We start from the raw sequence: 15,135 nt of genomic DNA, 5'->3' as shown, positions 1-15,135 counted from the left end.
AAGCAGCAGCTTCTTCTGTGGGAACCTCATTAGCTGAGATGCTTCACCTGCAATAGCACAGCTTCCACTGAATTCTCCCACTGAAGGTGATCTGGACACTCACTAGCGTTTGCTTGTCCTCCTCATCTCACATACCGCAGGGTCTGCGTATCAAACAGCCTCTGGTTGAGCTGCCTCCCAGGGAAAAGTCAGAAAGGATACCTTAGGTTTTGTTTTGCACAACAGCTCTCCTGGGCTGTAATCTGCAGAGACATAGGGAGAGGGGGGCACGTTCCACCTCATTGCTTTTGAGTAAGGAGGCCAGCTGCTATTAGTCCCTGTCCCGCTATCCCCTGCTGGGAGCCCATCAGGAGATGCAGCTAGAGATGGGTACACTTGTGCTCCGGAGCTAGGCTGTAGCCTCGGGCACAGGAGACAAAGCTTGCAACTTCAAGAACTGAATCATTTTCTCTCAGCCTGGTAAACCTGCCTGCCTCTTCAGCATCCATCGCTGGATTGAAAGCAGTGATGGTAGCAATACACAACCATCGTGGTAGACACTGTGCAGGACACTTTGAAGAGGCTAATGTGGAAATGCACTGGGGGCCTGCCCAGCGTGATCCAAGAGGGAAAGATGGCTCTTGGAGACCTCTCCCATGAGGGAGGTCTTTTGGGACAATCAGCTGCTGCGAGCCCTACAGGCACTGTACGCTTGTGAGCAAGGCAGTATCTCTGGATGCCGCAGCTCTTGGCTGCCTGCAACGCGTCTCTAAAGCCTACAGCCAGAACTGAGTATCTGGGTCCATTTTGGACCACAGAACCCAGGCAACAAAGAGCAGAGCCCAGCAGGTTTGGGTGAAGGGGTGTTGCAGTCAGAGGTGGGGAAGCTACTTCCTCCATCGGCCCCACGGCCCCACGTAGCCAAAGGGCCACGCCTGCTCAGGCAGGGCAAAAGCTCAAGGTGAACAAAAGGCTAAAGTATTTGCTGAAAGACGTCCCACCACAGTGCCAATGCAGTCCCACCCACCCCGTCCCCTTCTCCCACAGCCTGAGGAGGAAGCCTCTGTACCTGTTTATTCTTTAGGTCAAGGGAGAGCTCATAATCGGAGGCAGCTGCATGGGAACACGAGGCCGTCCCTTTGCTGCGCTGCACTCTCACTGGGGAGCCCGTGTGGTGGAGGCTCGCCTTCTGCACCAGAGGGGAACACCCCGCTGCCTGCTCTTCTTGGAGCTCCGCATGCTGGGCTTTTAGCGTCAGGGTGTCGGACCTGCCTTCCTGGCCACTCTGTCTGCCGGCCTCCTTCGGATCCTCCGTTTCACACCCGGCTTTCTTGCTTGTGGAACCGCTGGGATCGTCACTGTGAACAAAACGCAACGTTTCGCTTTTTTTATTTGTTTTTATTATATTTTATTTATGATTAAGTTTATTGTTGTTCGCTATACTCATTCACTGAGCTGCCTTTTAAATGTTTAGGGAGCCTGGGCTGCGAGCGGTCTCTCTCAGTGACGAATCAAGACTTCAGGTTGATGCAGCCAAAGCTCTGATCCCTCCCTCCCTAAGAGCAGGCACCTGTGCTGCATACACTGTATGAACCAGTCCTGTGACTCCTGGAGCTGCCCCGCTGCCTCTGCTTGAGGTGCTGCAGTTGGAGGTGAGGGGCCAAGGAGGGTGTCATGGCCTATGGACACCTCTACCGCTCTCTGGAGCAGCTAGCAGCTGGCAGTCACCCCTGTGCCCTTGCTGCCTGTTGCTCAGCATCCCAGAGTCCCATCTGGCATGGAGCCTGGATCCCAAGGATCCAGTTTTCCGCTGGAGTTTCTAAGGGCATGTGGGAAATGGGGCAGGGGCAGCTGAATATTGCAGAGTTTCCAGAGGAACTCTTGGAGAGTTGAGAGTATAAAGATGCAACAGAGCCAGCCAGCCCTGAGATCCTGACTCTTTACAGCATGTCTGCAATACAGCCATAGCAGACTGCAGAGCTTCCATGAAAGAAGCCATTTTTTTCTGACCCACAGATTGCTGTGCCACTGAGATCTCGTGGAGAAAGGGAAACACTCTTTTTTCCTGTCAGCCACAGCAGTAATTGTGTGAAACCAGGGGCTGACAACAGTGAACTCTAAGAGACCTGACGTGTTGCTCCAGACAGGGTGGGATTAGCATATGTCTGATCCATTGAAGTACTGAGGAAGTCTGTTGTTAACCTCTTTTCCCAAATATTTTCCAAAATCATCCAAATTCAAACAAGATTTTGGTATTCTGGGGGACTGTTTGAACCATGAGAGTGTTTGTTTGTTGCTACATTAGTCTCCTTCCAGTGGCTACAGAGGAATAATTTATGATTTCCAGGAGTGTGCAGGCCAGTCCGCATGAACTCTGGGTTCTACTGCACCATGTACATCAGCTCCACTGGTTTCCAGGGGACAAGTATTTAGCTGAGAGCAACATCTAGTTTGGAAATAATTACTACAGAACCAATGCATTTAATTCCATTGAAACCAAGGATGTGTACTGCCTCCCATATTTAAACACCATTAAATTATTTAATTCACTTCTGAATCATATTTCTTTCTCTTGGATTTGCTCCACATACGACCAGTTCTGCTGTCATCTAGATAACAAATCACTTTATGATTGGTGTTGATGTCAGAGCAAAATCAGGGAAATTAGATATGATTTTCTGTAGTGCCCAAATTACTTAGAAGCATTTAAGTCTCATTTTCAAAAGTGCTGTAAGCACTTAAGAGCCCAAGTCTTCTAACTGTAAATAGACTTTGCCTCCTAAGCCTCGGAGCACTTTTGCATACTTACTAGTGCTTTAGAAGGAAGTTTATTCTCTCCAATGGCAGCTCTTCTGTTCAGTAGATTTAACAATCAAATTTAGAAATATTCCCACAGTTTCTAAAAGGGCTCCAAATCTGATGAGCCAAAGACAGTACCACAACTTCAGAACTAAGAACGATGAAGGATTTAAAGGTAGAAACTTTCTTCTTTTATACACATGCATGTAGTCACCAGTTAGACTTAAAAAATAAATTCACAGAAGAAACCAGTCTCTTACACAAATGCTATATAACCAACTTCGGCAAAGCACATTAAAATGACATATCTGCATATTCATCAATCAGGAAATACCACCACTAAAATGAAGCATAAAACTGTCCTTTTAGGTTGTACACCTTATAAAATCTTTCCTTGTTCTATTCCTGATACTATATAATTGAACACTCTTTTTTCTACACCTAAAGATGTACATGTAAAGTATGTACCCATTTTAACTGCTTCTGTTCTATGTCCATCCACATTGCAGGAAACATTAATAAAAGACTTTTCCCTTACAGCTCTCATTGTAACATTTTTATTGGTAGCCTCTGTTCTATCCATTCTCATTTTAACCAGCAGAGCAGTAATTTTTATCCTCAGCTCAAGGGATGACTAGGTGAACATAGATTTGATCACGTTTTCATTGAAGTGTGTGCCAAAAGCCTCACAAGTATTTCAGTGGGAACCGGACTGTGCCCAATAAAGCAATGTCAGCTAGACGCTAAGATCTGATTCAGCAAGACACATATCCCAAATTGCTCTGCTGAGTCAAGGCCACAGTGCACAGTGTGCTATGCAGACTTTCTTTAGGGCAGATCAGGGCCCGAGGCAGTAGACCAGAGAGCTAGTTGACTTCCCTTGGAGCATGAATGGACTCTAAATGCCAGCAAATATTCCCTGACGTGATGGTCCTCTAAACACTCTCACATATGCTTAACTCTATTTTTCTGAGGACTTCCACTGACTGCTCATGGTAGAACGTGAAGTGTGCACATAAGAGTTTGCAGCATTCGGGCCCATTGCCCTGTAAGGCTGTACATCATCTCTAGTGCATGCTACCTATTTGGTTTTCTGTCACACACAGTTTAGAGTCTGAGTGAGTAACATTCATAGTGACAGGATATCCTGCATGCAGTGCTAATGTAGAAGAAAAACCAGCAGGCTTTGTAGAATCACAGAATAAGCTAGGCAGCGAGGGATGGCTGGAGGTCTCTATTCCAACTCTCTGCTTAAAGCAGGGCTGTTTTCAAAGACAGAGAAGGTTGATCTGGGCCTTCTCCAGTAAACTCTTGAGTATCTCCAGACATGAAGATTCCCCAGGCTCTCTGGAGAGCCTCGTCAGGGCCCTTAGTGCACTAGTAGACCTTAATGGCCTGACCAGCCTCACCGGGGGCCCCCTCAAATATCCCCTGCACAGTTGTCCCTTTTCAGCCCAGCCCGGCGCAGTCAGTCGCTGCCCCAGCAACACTGTAAGAGTGCTAATCTCCAGCTCTGCCGCAGCCTTCGCCTTTCCATGGCCATGAACCCACTTGGGCTGGACTCTGACGTGCAGACTGACTCCCCAGCTTGACCTTGGACCTGCCTCATCACCATGGACCTACCCATTGATGACTGGGCTGTGTCTGACCCTAGGTACCATCACTGGACCTGATTCCTACCCTGGCCAATGAGGCAGAGGGCACTGGACCAACCCAAAATGCTCAGAAGCCCCCTTTAACCTCATTAGGCATTTAGGTTATTACTAAAGACACAGGAGGGCCCTAAGACTGAGCACTGAGTGCACACATTCAGTCACAGATGTGTGAGAAGCACCACCAAGCTCAGTGCTCCTGCTCACAGTGCATAACTGAAGCCCCTAAAGACACTGTTCTAGGATAAGGACGTAAGTTAACTACACGTATAACCTTGCCTTCCTCCTCCATGCATGCTCTGAGCCCAGTGAATACACCCATACAGAATGTATTGTGCTTATGCGTGGAATTTTCTGAGGGTCAAAACTCGGTCAAATCAAAATCAGATTCCACTGAAGCACTCAAAGGCATTTTTCAGCTAGATGTTTTTATGCTAAATATAAACTTTTTAACCCCCTGCTGGTTTGTCTGTTGTGCTGTTCAGAAAGCAATAGCAAATACTCTTGCCGAAGTGGGAATAGTTTCTACATGTTCTTTGGTGGAAAAAAAATGGCTGAATCACTTTTACTTAGTGGGAAAAAAAAATCTCTCCCCCAAAAAAGACAAACTTACTTCACCTTTGGGCAAGAGATCAAACCTGGGAAATTTCAGCTTCAGCTGGTAAACTTCAATGACTTATAAGCAATGGAAAAAAGGGGTAAAGACAGAGTTTGTTTAGTAGCCTGAATGTTAGCATTGCAGCCCTATGGTTCCACTTACCACCCTGTATTCCTCCCAGGTTTACTCCCATCTTGAACCTGTTTCTGAGGAAGTGTTGTGGGGAGGCCTATTCTCTGTTGTCCAGTAGCAGTGACTGATGAACGCCCCATATGAGAGACAAAACACACTGCTAAAGATCTAAGCTGATGCTGCAGTGAAATATAGGCTAAAACCTTAACAATCCTGATTTTTTACCTCTGTCCTGAGTGACACAGTTGATTGCATTGACAGAGCACAGTTTTTGTTAGTAAGTGAAGGCTCAGGAGCTATTATAATCATAGTAACAAAAGACCCCAACAGTAAGAAAAGTAAGCAGGGCAAGGATAGACACTACACCATGGAAAATCTCTGGGGAAAAATATTAAGTACATTATGGGGATCTACTTGCTTTCCCTTGGCCAGCGAGCAATCATCCTCGCTGGCTGTGGGATGAAGGAAGGGAATGGAGCTATTGCATATTCTGTTTCTTGGATGAGAAAATTTTTCTAACCACTTGTAATAATTAAAAGTCCCATGCAGAGTCTAAGGTGTGAATCCCAATGTCCTGGCCAAACTCCAACTAGGTTAATTTAGTTCTGTATCCCAGCATCACCCCTGCAGTTTCAACTGTAATCAGTGTTCTTTACTTGCTGTCCTGAAGTATCATATACCACTATCTTTCACAGTTTTTATAGCTACTCTTGCATGATAATTGAAGCAATTTTCTGCTAGTCATGCAATCAGGTAGGGAAGGTTTGTAATGTCTTTGAATTCTGTTTGATTGAAAATTGTAATATTAATGTAAATCACCTGCAATCAGATAAAAAAGGAAGACTACAAATTCAGCTGTTCTGTTCTTCCTCGATGTTCCTACGTGACTTTTATGACCCATAGCAACTAGCTTAGTCATTATTACAAATAGATTTCATCTGCTGTAGAAAACAGCTTTCATTTTTCAGGTATCTCCTGCTACTTTTGCACTGCTGACTTGTATATGCCCGCTGCATACAGAAACCAGTTTTGTTAACAAAGATGGTGACTACAGACAATCTGACTCAGGGCTTATATGAAATACTATAGCTAGTCTAGCATTTCAAAACAGGGATATCAGGGTTCTGGTGTTTGTTTCAAGAAAGCAGGACGGTGAAAAAGCTCTCACTGAGTCAATTCATCTGGGCACCCTTAAATATTTTTGTCTAGCACGGGTAAGCAAGACTTATGATATTTAGCTTCTATGTGGAGATTTCTCAGGAAGATTTTCTATAAGGAGTACACCGAGGGAAGGACGTAGGGAGATGATAGAGGAAAAATGGTATTATGTAGAGATTTTTTTATGACTTCCTTTTTTCTCCCATCCTGGTATTTTGGAAACCTAAAGCCCAAATCAGTGATACTAAATTATCAAACCAGAGAAGCCCATCTGCCCATTCCTAGTAGAATCAGCTCACCATGTCTGTACAGAGTTGTTGCACCATACTCTGTCCTGGGAGAGATTTGACTGCTTTTCAGTTCCTACAGCATCCAGATAGTGCACTTCCTTGCATACTCCCCACCACCTCCTTGCTGCTGGAAATACATTCCAGCTTGGCAAGGATCTGTGCTTCTAACTGCCAGCTGTGGAGCTGAACCATGGTTATCTGTTGGATCTTGACTGTCAGGCTTCAACATTCCCATACCTGATGACTTGAGGAAGAACATGCAGCCCATTCCCCCCAAATATTTCAAGACAATTTCAATCTAGACCTGTAGGCAGGAACACAGAAGTTGGATGCTCCAGACACTACATTCCGTTGCACCCCTGTCAAATATCAGAAACAGTTGATGGCCTAAGAGTAATTTTCAGAGCTCTCAGAAAGGTGTTTACAGGGTAGCTGAGTGACTCAACAGGGCTCTAGGGACAGGAGAGCTACTCTTCTCAAGGATGGTAATGTTAGTCCTGTAAGAAATTAAAACTGAGCTTTCTCACTGATGACTCCAGAGCTACACAGCTCCCAGGTGGTCAAGACATGAAATTCATCTCTTTGCTCCTCTCCTACAAGAAGAAAAATTATTGCAGATAAATAAGAGCAATAACAGAGTAACAAAAATAGCAATGGCTCTTCTGGACTTGGACGGCACTGTAAGAAACCAGTCACTCAAGAAGAGGATGCTCAGATGCCCTGTTGGCAGGTATAGTGGTTATGCAAAAAAGATCTAGCTAATTGGATAGGAGGAAGCTATGGGTGTGAGGTGTTACAAATGTACAACGGACACTGATCTCACCTCCTCTTTGTGTCCCTATGTCACTCCAGGAGAATACCACATTGCTGTTTCCCGTGTGTAACTTACCAAACACCTTCTTTGTGGTACTAAAGGTCAATGTGCAGGATTGTGACCTGTAACTGAGGCAAAGACTACATGGACTAGTTGTGAAGGACCACAAAAATTTATGAATCCATTTCACAGAGCTCCTTATGAGGATCAGTTGGTTATTGTATATATGCTGCTCTGAAGTGCTGTAAGCGATTAGTATTATCATGGCCTGAGAGCCATATGAGACTTCAAAGCTTCAGAGATGTCAGAATAAAAAACCCTTACAAAGTGCCATATGGAGAATTAGAAAAAGAGGTCACTAGCTAATGCCAAGAGAACAGAGTCCAGACCCCAAGGCTGCAAGAACCTGTGCTCACTCTGTCTTAAGACATTTCAGCATTTCCCCTGTCCTCTCACCTCTCCTTGGTCAGAAAAAAATATAAAAATAAATTGCTGAGTTAGCAGGGTCCAAAGTGCCTTTTCAGTTTACATCATTTCAGTGTTCCCTGAGGACACCCATAACATATGGTGAGTGGATTGATCAGAATTCAGTGAAAAAAATGGCTGAGACAGTCTTGGTAACATATTATGGGATCTTTTCAAAGTTCAGAGATTTCTGACATGCTGGGGGTCTGAGCGCAAAAGAATTGCTTCTGATTTGCTTTTAAGTTCAGGTTTTAGGGTGACTTGGAGGCAATGCTCTCTGGGAGCATGCTGAAAATGATGGAAGGCAAAAGTCTCTCCTGCCAGAGAGGCAGGGAACTTGGAACTTGATCTTGGCAAATCATCCCCTGCCAGCCGAGCTGCAGCTTTCTCAGACAGTCTCCCCCAACACAGACAAATATAGGAACAAGATTCTGATTTTGTCTACATTCACATAGCACCTTGCAAAGCAGCGGCATCAAGCCATCTTCTCACGCTAGTTTTACCCAAGAGGAATTAATGATAATTAGCCAAGCTTATTACCCATCCCAGAATATATTACTTTTTTCATAAAAAGGCTGGCACGCACACCTGTAAAATAGATTTGACAGTACAGTATGGCAAATATATTGGAAATCAATTAAATTTAACATCTTTTAGCACAGACTGAACCAGGCAACATCTTTTCAACATTGCTTAAAGTGGTTTCGGTGAGATGTATATTAAGGAGACAGAAAATGTAATCATACTAGCAAATGCCTCATGTCCCACAGGGTCCAACATGCCAAAGTTGGGGGCTCCATTTCAGATTTCATATTTAAACATGATCCCCATGTGCTGTGTAATTCCCATGTTGTTGTATTGTTGTGCCTTTTGTTACTGAATAGCATTGCAGGAGCTAAACTTTTCTGATGCACCCCATGCCCTTGTGGTACAAAGATGATTGTCCAGGTGTCAGTCCGGGCTGGCTGCCTGTCTGAGGGCCAGCTCTCAATGACTAACTTCAGCCATCTGAGGACTAGGAACTCTGCTTTTTCATGGAGACAGACAGGCTCGTCCAGAAGGCTACTTGGAACAGCTAAGGCAGCTCCCAGTGTATGAGAAGTGGTGTTTATGGTGCAAGGCTGGCTGTTCTGGGTGGTGTGGCTGTCACAGTTTTTTTCTTATAGTTCCTATATGTGTCTGCGTGACACCTCAGACTGACACTTGGGCCACCTCTCTGCTGTAACCCTCTTTCCTCCTCCCTTCCCAGCCATGCCTCCTGCTTCACCAGCTGCAGGAGCACAGGGCTCAGCTTAGGAAGTACAGCCCCTTTCTCAGCTGCCCGTCACACCTCCGTGCTTGATGCCGAAGGCTGGTTGCTGTGCTGTCTCTGCAGGTTAGACTAGGAGGAGGTCCCACACCCTGTCACTGCCGAGGGGGTTACTTGTGGCTGTGTCAAACAGGGCACCTGTGCTTATCACTGAGGTGTGAAAAGCACCAAGTGGACAGTGAAGGCGTAGGGGGTCCCTGCTCTGCAGGGTTTAATTTCTTTTACTTTAACCCCAGACCTCTCTTGCCTCTGCAATGTTTGGTAAACACGACCTTTTAGAGAAGGAATAAACAGATGGCATCCTGCATTAGTGTAACTGCCCGCTCAGCACCCCGGGAAAGAGAAACTTGGCTTCTCAGCAGCAGCCTTACTGCCACTTCGACTCAGATCTCTTGGCTCCTCAGCCTTGAGGCAGGTTTGAACATCACCAAATTCGCTGACAAAAGCCTGCCGGTGCAATCATGCAGAAGATGATAGAATTTCACTGCTAAAATGAGATGAATTCAGGGCTGGGAGGCAGCAGAGCCTCTACAAGGCAAGGAAACCTTGCATATCCCTCAGCCCGTTGCTCTCCTATTCCAGCTTGCCTGTGAGCTGGGTGAGGGACGCAACTCTTGGCGTTTATAGACCTAGGCAAGGGCTTCTGTGGTCTTCTTTTTCCACCCGTTGTGACAGACCCTAGGTTGGACTGCCACCTCTGGGTTCCTTCCTAAGGGATCAGGGTAACTGATTTCTGAAGGCAGTGAGTGAGCTGCTTCACAGGAAGATCTTTGTGTAACCCAGATAAATTTTATTTCTGTCCTCAAGTACCTCAGCTATTTCGTCTCCTGTGATCACTGCAGCCCAGTAGAAGGCCACTGCTTGTGTCAAACCAAGGAGAAGGAAGCCTGGTCAACATAAAGAGTAACACAGCCAGTGTTACAGACAGTCCAAACACCATTCACCAGCTTTAGGAAAGCAGATATGATCCAGATTTTAACTTTGCCAGCGTGTTCAGATCGAGGGTGTTGGGTTGGCCTATGGCTGAAGACCAAGACAGAAACAGCATGGTTAGCATTCCTTCCTCCTTTTCCCAATCTAGTGACCACCCCCACGGCCTTATGCAGCAGGCATAAAGCTCCACTTTTCCAAGTTCTAACCTATTTTGTCACTGCTGCTTCACTCACACTCTGATCCACTTCATCTCACTTCTCATCACTGAGGCCTTATTCCCTTTTCTATCTCTCTTCATTCCCTTTTGGAAAATGGGGTGACTTAGCAGCTTACACATTTGGTCATACAAGCTCATATTCCCCTAGGGCCACTTAAACTTTTCTTCCCTATGAGGAGTGAAAATGATTCCCATCCCTACACTTTGTACTCAGACACAGACCTTTTGGGGCAAGATCATTAAGAAAAATAGGAGTTTGCCTTGACACAACCAATCCTACTGTGTTGTTGAGCAGAACTATGGCTGGTGCTAAATGGCATTATGCCAGTGGATTGCACCAAAGTCAGTGGAGGATCTAGCCCAATATGCTGTATTTTAAGACAATCTGCAACATGCTTATCAGATCCAGTTGTGCTGTAACAGCACAGCAATCCTTTTCACAATGCCATTCTGCACCATCCACTTTTGTGCATCTTGACCTACCACTCTCACATTAGTGTATTCTGGGAAGTTACAGGCATCTGTTATATTTTGCTAGTCACCCCAGAAGACATGTGCAAAAGAGTACCAGCAATGTGCACATAGGGCAGCCTATCCCCATCTTCCCTCTTTCCCCAAAAGATGGAATGAGAGAGATTGCAGTCAACCCAGATACGCAGGCAATAATTACAGCATCATAACCTGTTTACAGGAAAGCAGCAACATACCAGTGTGGGACATGACAAAGGTGACACATGGCTGTAGTCCCTAGGCAAATACAGTTCCTGGTGGGATGATGGTACAATCTGTGTGTGGAAAGAACCAAGGTGCCAACCAGAGATTGTTAAAAGCTATTAGAACACACTTCCAAATGGTGTGGCCAGAGTTAGGTTCCTCACTCAAAAGAAAAATCTCACTGAACTCAGCTCCTGTCTTGATGCTTTTCTTCATTATGATGTTTCCTCACAGAAGATGGAGTGGTCTCCAGCTCTTCTGCCGTTTTTGATCAGGCCAGGTGACAGTCCCAAAAATCTCCCAACTTTTTTACACCCTCTGCCTCAGCTATCTAGCTGTTTGCAGAGCCCAAATAGAGTGGCCTGGCCTGAGCAGCTGTACAGTGTGCTCCTCTTCAGTATCTCAGACTCTTCAGTTCTTCCTGGAACATATGAAAGCCTGCCAGGGCCACATGCAGAAGAAGGAACTTTGGAGCAGACATGTTTTTCCAAAAGGAGAGCTTATCGCATTTGAGCACAGAGCTTGCCCCATGGGGGTGGTGAGAAGATAAACCTGCATAGGAGTGAGTTAGTGTTGCAGCACACAGAAAAGACAAAAGGCATTTGGATTGACATCACACTACAAGAAAATGTGTAATAAAAGGCCACAGCCTCATTGCTGTCATTGCCAAAGAATGCATGCATGAACAGGAATATTCCAGCCAAGGGACCTGCTCATTTATCTCCTGTTCTTATGTTCTTGTTCCCTCCAGTTTCTTCTTTCATTTACACTATTTTTTAACTTCCTGCTTTTCCTGCTCCTTCCCTCCTGTCATTCTTCTCTGTATAGCATGTTTGCCATCCATTTTCCTTGCAGTAGCACTGTTATCTTTGTTGGGGTGAGTCTGTATCTCTTTCTTTCTCACTGGCTTTTTTTTCCATCTCTTTGCCTCATCTGTCTCTGCCTTGTAAGCCATGAACAAGTGTGTGGACAGAGGGTCCCCAGAAACTATCTGTCAAGTTCAACAGAACACACTTTAGTGTACAAAAGATCTGGAATGGCCCAATTTGGGGGTAGGTGCATCTTGACTGATGCAGATCAGGTCAGATGATATCAGCAGAGGATTAGAATGAATGGTGTGAGCTCCACCACAGTCCCTCTGCCATTACTTTATTAACCATCTGTGCCTGTTTTCCAGTGCTAGATACAGGACTATTTCCAAAACTGTCATAGCCTCTTCTCATGCACCTCTGTGGTGTTATCACACAGAAAACACAGGATACAGCAGGTGTTTATGTTGCATTCCACTGGTACCAAGAAGTTAGCATGTTACGGGCAGGAAATTCTTTGCAATATAGGAAAGAGATCATGGGGATCATCTGCAAGCCATGAGGGAATTACCTAGTATTAAAGCAACTAACTGATCTCAATAGCTGTTGAAAGTGACTCTCTCAACTATAAGGTTGCCTATGATCAATTCTCTTTCACTGACATTACCGTTGCTGTGGCCCAAGAAATGGCAAGCACTGTCACATGTGGGAGAAGAGTACCTGAATCCAAGTCCAAATTCCTCTAGGGTAGGACCCATGTAAGCAACAGAAGCAACGGGGAAAAGGAAGGACTGGAAGAACATGTGGCCAGGCAACGGCTGGATACAGCTTCAGGCTCTAAGAAAACATGTGTCTGATGGGTATCTTTGCAGTTTCAAAAGAGGATACTTCAGACAGGTTTTCTTTGGCCTTTCTCTCCAGCCTTCTTCTGCCTTCCTGAAGAAAGGTGTTGATAGAGGCAAACAAAGCAACCAATGTGACAGGGAGACTCCAGTTTCTGCCAGAAATTTTTTTTCCTGTTGAAGAGGAATAGCTTCCATCTATTCCTTGCTTTACTTCCCCACCTTCACGTTCTCCAAACTTGCCTGAAAGTGGCTGCACCAGCTGTTGGAGAGAAGGAGCAGAGAAATGCCTGTGTGGGAGATGATAGTGCCAAAATATCCTGGTGGATCTCCTTTACAGGACTGAGACACTGCATCTGAAACTCACCTCCTGTTTCTCTGGATGCTTCCAGAAAGAGCCATTCCTCCCAGGTCCTAGTACCAGAAGAATTGCCAACTATACCTCCCTGCAAGAGATTCCCAAGGTTGTTGGCAACTATGATGTTATGGATGTTCTCTAAACATTTTTTGCTTATAATTGTAAGTGTTCCCATATATCCCCTAAATCTACATGCACTAAGTACCTTTGTGATTCTGGACCTAGGCTCCTGCAAAGCAATGAAAGCTGCTAGTCCTGACTGTACAAAACACCCATAAAAAGCAAGGAATCTACTCACTCCCAAGTTTAGGAAGAGTTCAAATCTGGGTCTAGACATTACTCCTCACCCACATCTCTGTGTCAGACTAAAATCAAAACTCTGACAACTGTGAGCCTGAGGAATATTTATGTGAACTTTGCTGACCCATCCCTGCCTGTTTGCCGCATCCCCACAACCTCCAATGGTAATATCTTGAACAGGATTATTAAGTCTACAGGGAGGAAAGAATAAGAAGTAGATGAGCTGTTAAGCAGAAAAAATCCTCTCTTCATGCCTGTGACCTCAATAAGGAAAAGAAATGAGAAAAGAAGTACAAACAGGATGTGCTAACAAAGCAGAAATGTTGCTCAAACTTCTGTGTGTTTTCAAAAACAGTGCTGTGGAGGACTTTAGCACAAATGAAAGAAGTCAGACTGAAGAGCTTTGTATGTGAAGTCGTTCATCCTTAGAGCACACAAGGCACAGACCATGAGCGTAGAAGCTTGATTTGCACTGGCATGTCCAGGCGCTGTAAGCCTGACCTGGAGTGTTCTCCATTAAGATCAGAGAAGAATTCAGCCTCCATGGTCCACTAATTGTAGGAGCTTGCACTTGACACTGCCAGCTGGGGGCCAATTAGTCAGAGTTGTTATGCTGTTTTGTGTGGTAGGTTATAGATCCGATTTGATACAGACTAGAATCATTATCATGTTTCACACCTGGGCCAGAGCCACTGAGTACCTCTGAGCTGAGAGGAAGCACTGACCTCCAGATTATATATCCAGTATCCTGTCAGCAATCCTAAAACAGAAAGGCTAATTTCCCATTTCATAAACTAGATTTGCATTCTTTCTGTCAGGCAAGGTCAATCTTTTACAAGTTCAGACAACATGTTGGGTAGCTCAGTTGTTTTTCTGTAATGCTTAGAGTGATGGATACTGGTGGAAAATCATCATTCCCCACCTGTTTATCAAGATGCTTCAGTGGTATCTAAAAGGAGAATCAACTTGGAGAGCGGTTCAGTTCTCATCAACTTCATGGGCCTCAGCCTTAAAGGGTATTGCATTCACAATCCAAAGTCTTGTGGATTTCTCAGGAGGATCTAACTGTCAGAGGACCTAGAGTGACCCAAGGGCAAAGTGAGAGCTGGACTGGGAGGAGGGATGCTCCTGGGCTACAGCAGTGGGGAGCCAAAGAGGGACATGATGCTGTGACTGTGCAGTGAATAATATTCATGGCTCTTTTGTGCCAATGTCTTCCTGCATGACTTCATAGAACAATGAACAAATGCACGTTCAATGGAAACAGAGAGTTCAGGTAAAGAGACATGGAGAGTCAGAGACAGCCGACCTCCAGAAGTAAATTAAATCAGATTTTGTTTTTTAACCATGCGCTCCTTAGGGTGTAGCATACTCTTATGCAGCTCAGAGAGCTGGGAAGAAAGATCATAGAATCACAGAATAGTTTGGGTTGGAAGGGACCTCAAAGATCATCTAGTTCCAACCCCCCTGCCATGGGCAGGGACACCTTCCACTAGACCCGGTTGCTCAAAGCCCCATCCAACCTGGCCTTGAGCACTTCCAGGGATGGGGCATCCACAACTTCTCTGGGCAATCTGTTCCAGTGCCTCACCACCCTCACAGCGAAGAATTTCTTCCTTACATATAATCTAAATCTACTCTCTTTCAGTTTAAAGCCATTACCCCTTGTCCTGTCACTACATGCCCTTGTAAAAAGTCCCTCTCCAGCTTTCTTGTAGGCCCCCTTTAGGTACTGGAAGGCTGCTGTAAGGTCCCCCCAGAGCTTT

General features: G+C 45.3%; 1 protein-coding gene across 4 annotated transcripts in view; it reads right to left on the bottom strand.

The window, feature by feature from the left end:
* IQSEC3 (IQ motif and Sec7 domain ArfGEF 3) overlaps positions 1-15,135 on the bottom strand; it is a 107,079-nt gene that overhangs the window by 39,654 nt on the left and 52,290 nt on the right. For all 4 annotated transcript variants that reach the window (XM_030040596.1, XM_030040595.1, XM_030040594.1 and 1 more), the window contains exon 3: positions 1,049-1,337. In XM_030040596.1, coding sequence (XP_029896456.1) covers positions 1,049-1,337 — 289 coding nt within the window. The remainder of the gene's footprint in view (positions 1-1,048; positions 1,338-15,135) is intronic.

This window comes from Aquila chrysaetos, chromosome 17 (assembly GCF_900496995.4).
Source record: "Aquila chrysaetos chrysaetos chromosome 17, bAquChr1.4, whole genome shotgun sequence".
Lineage (NCBI taxonomy): Eukaryota > Metazoa > Chordata > Aves > Accipitriformes > Accipitridae > Aquila > Aquila chrysaetos.
This window is presented reverse-complemented; position numbering and strand designations above follow the sequence as displayed.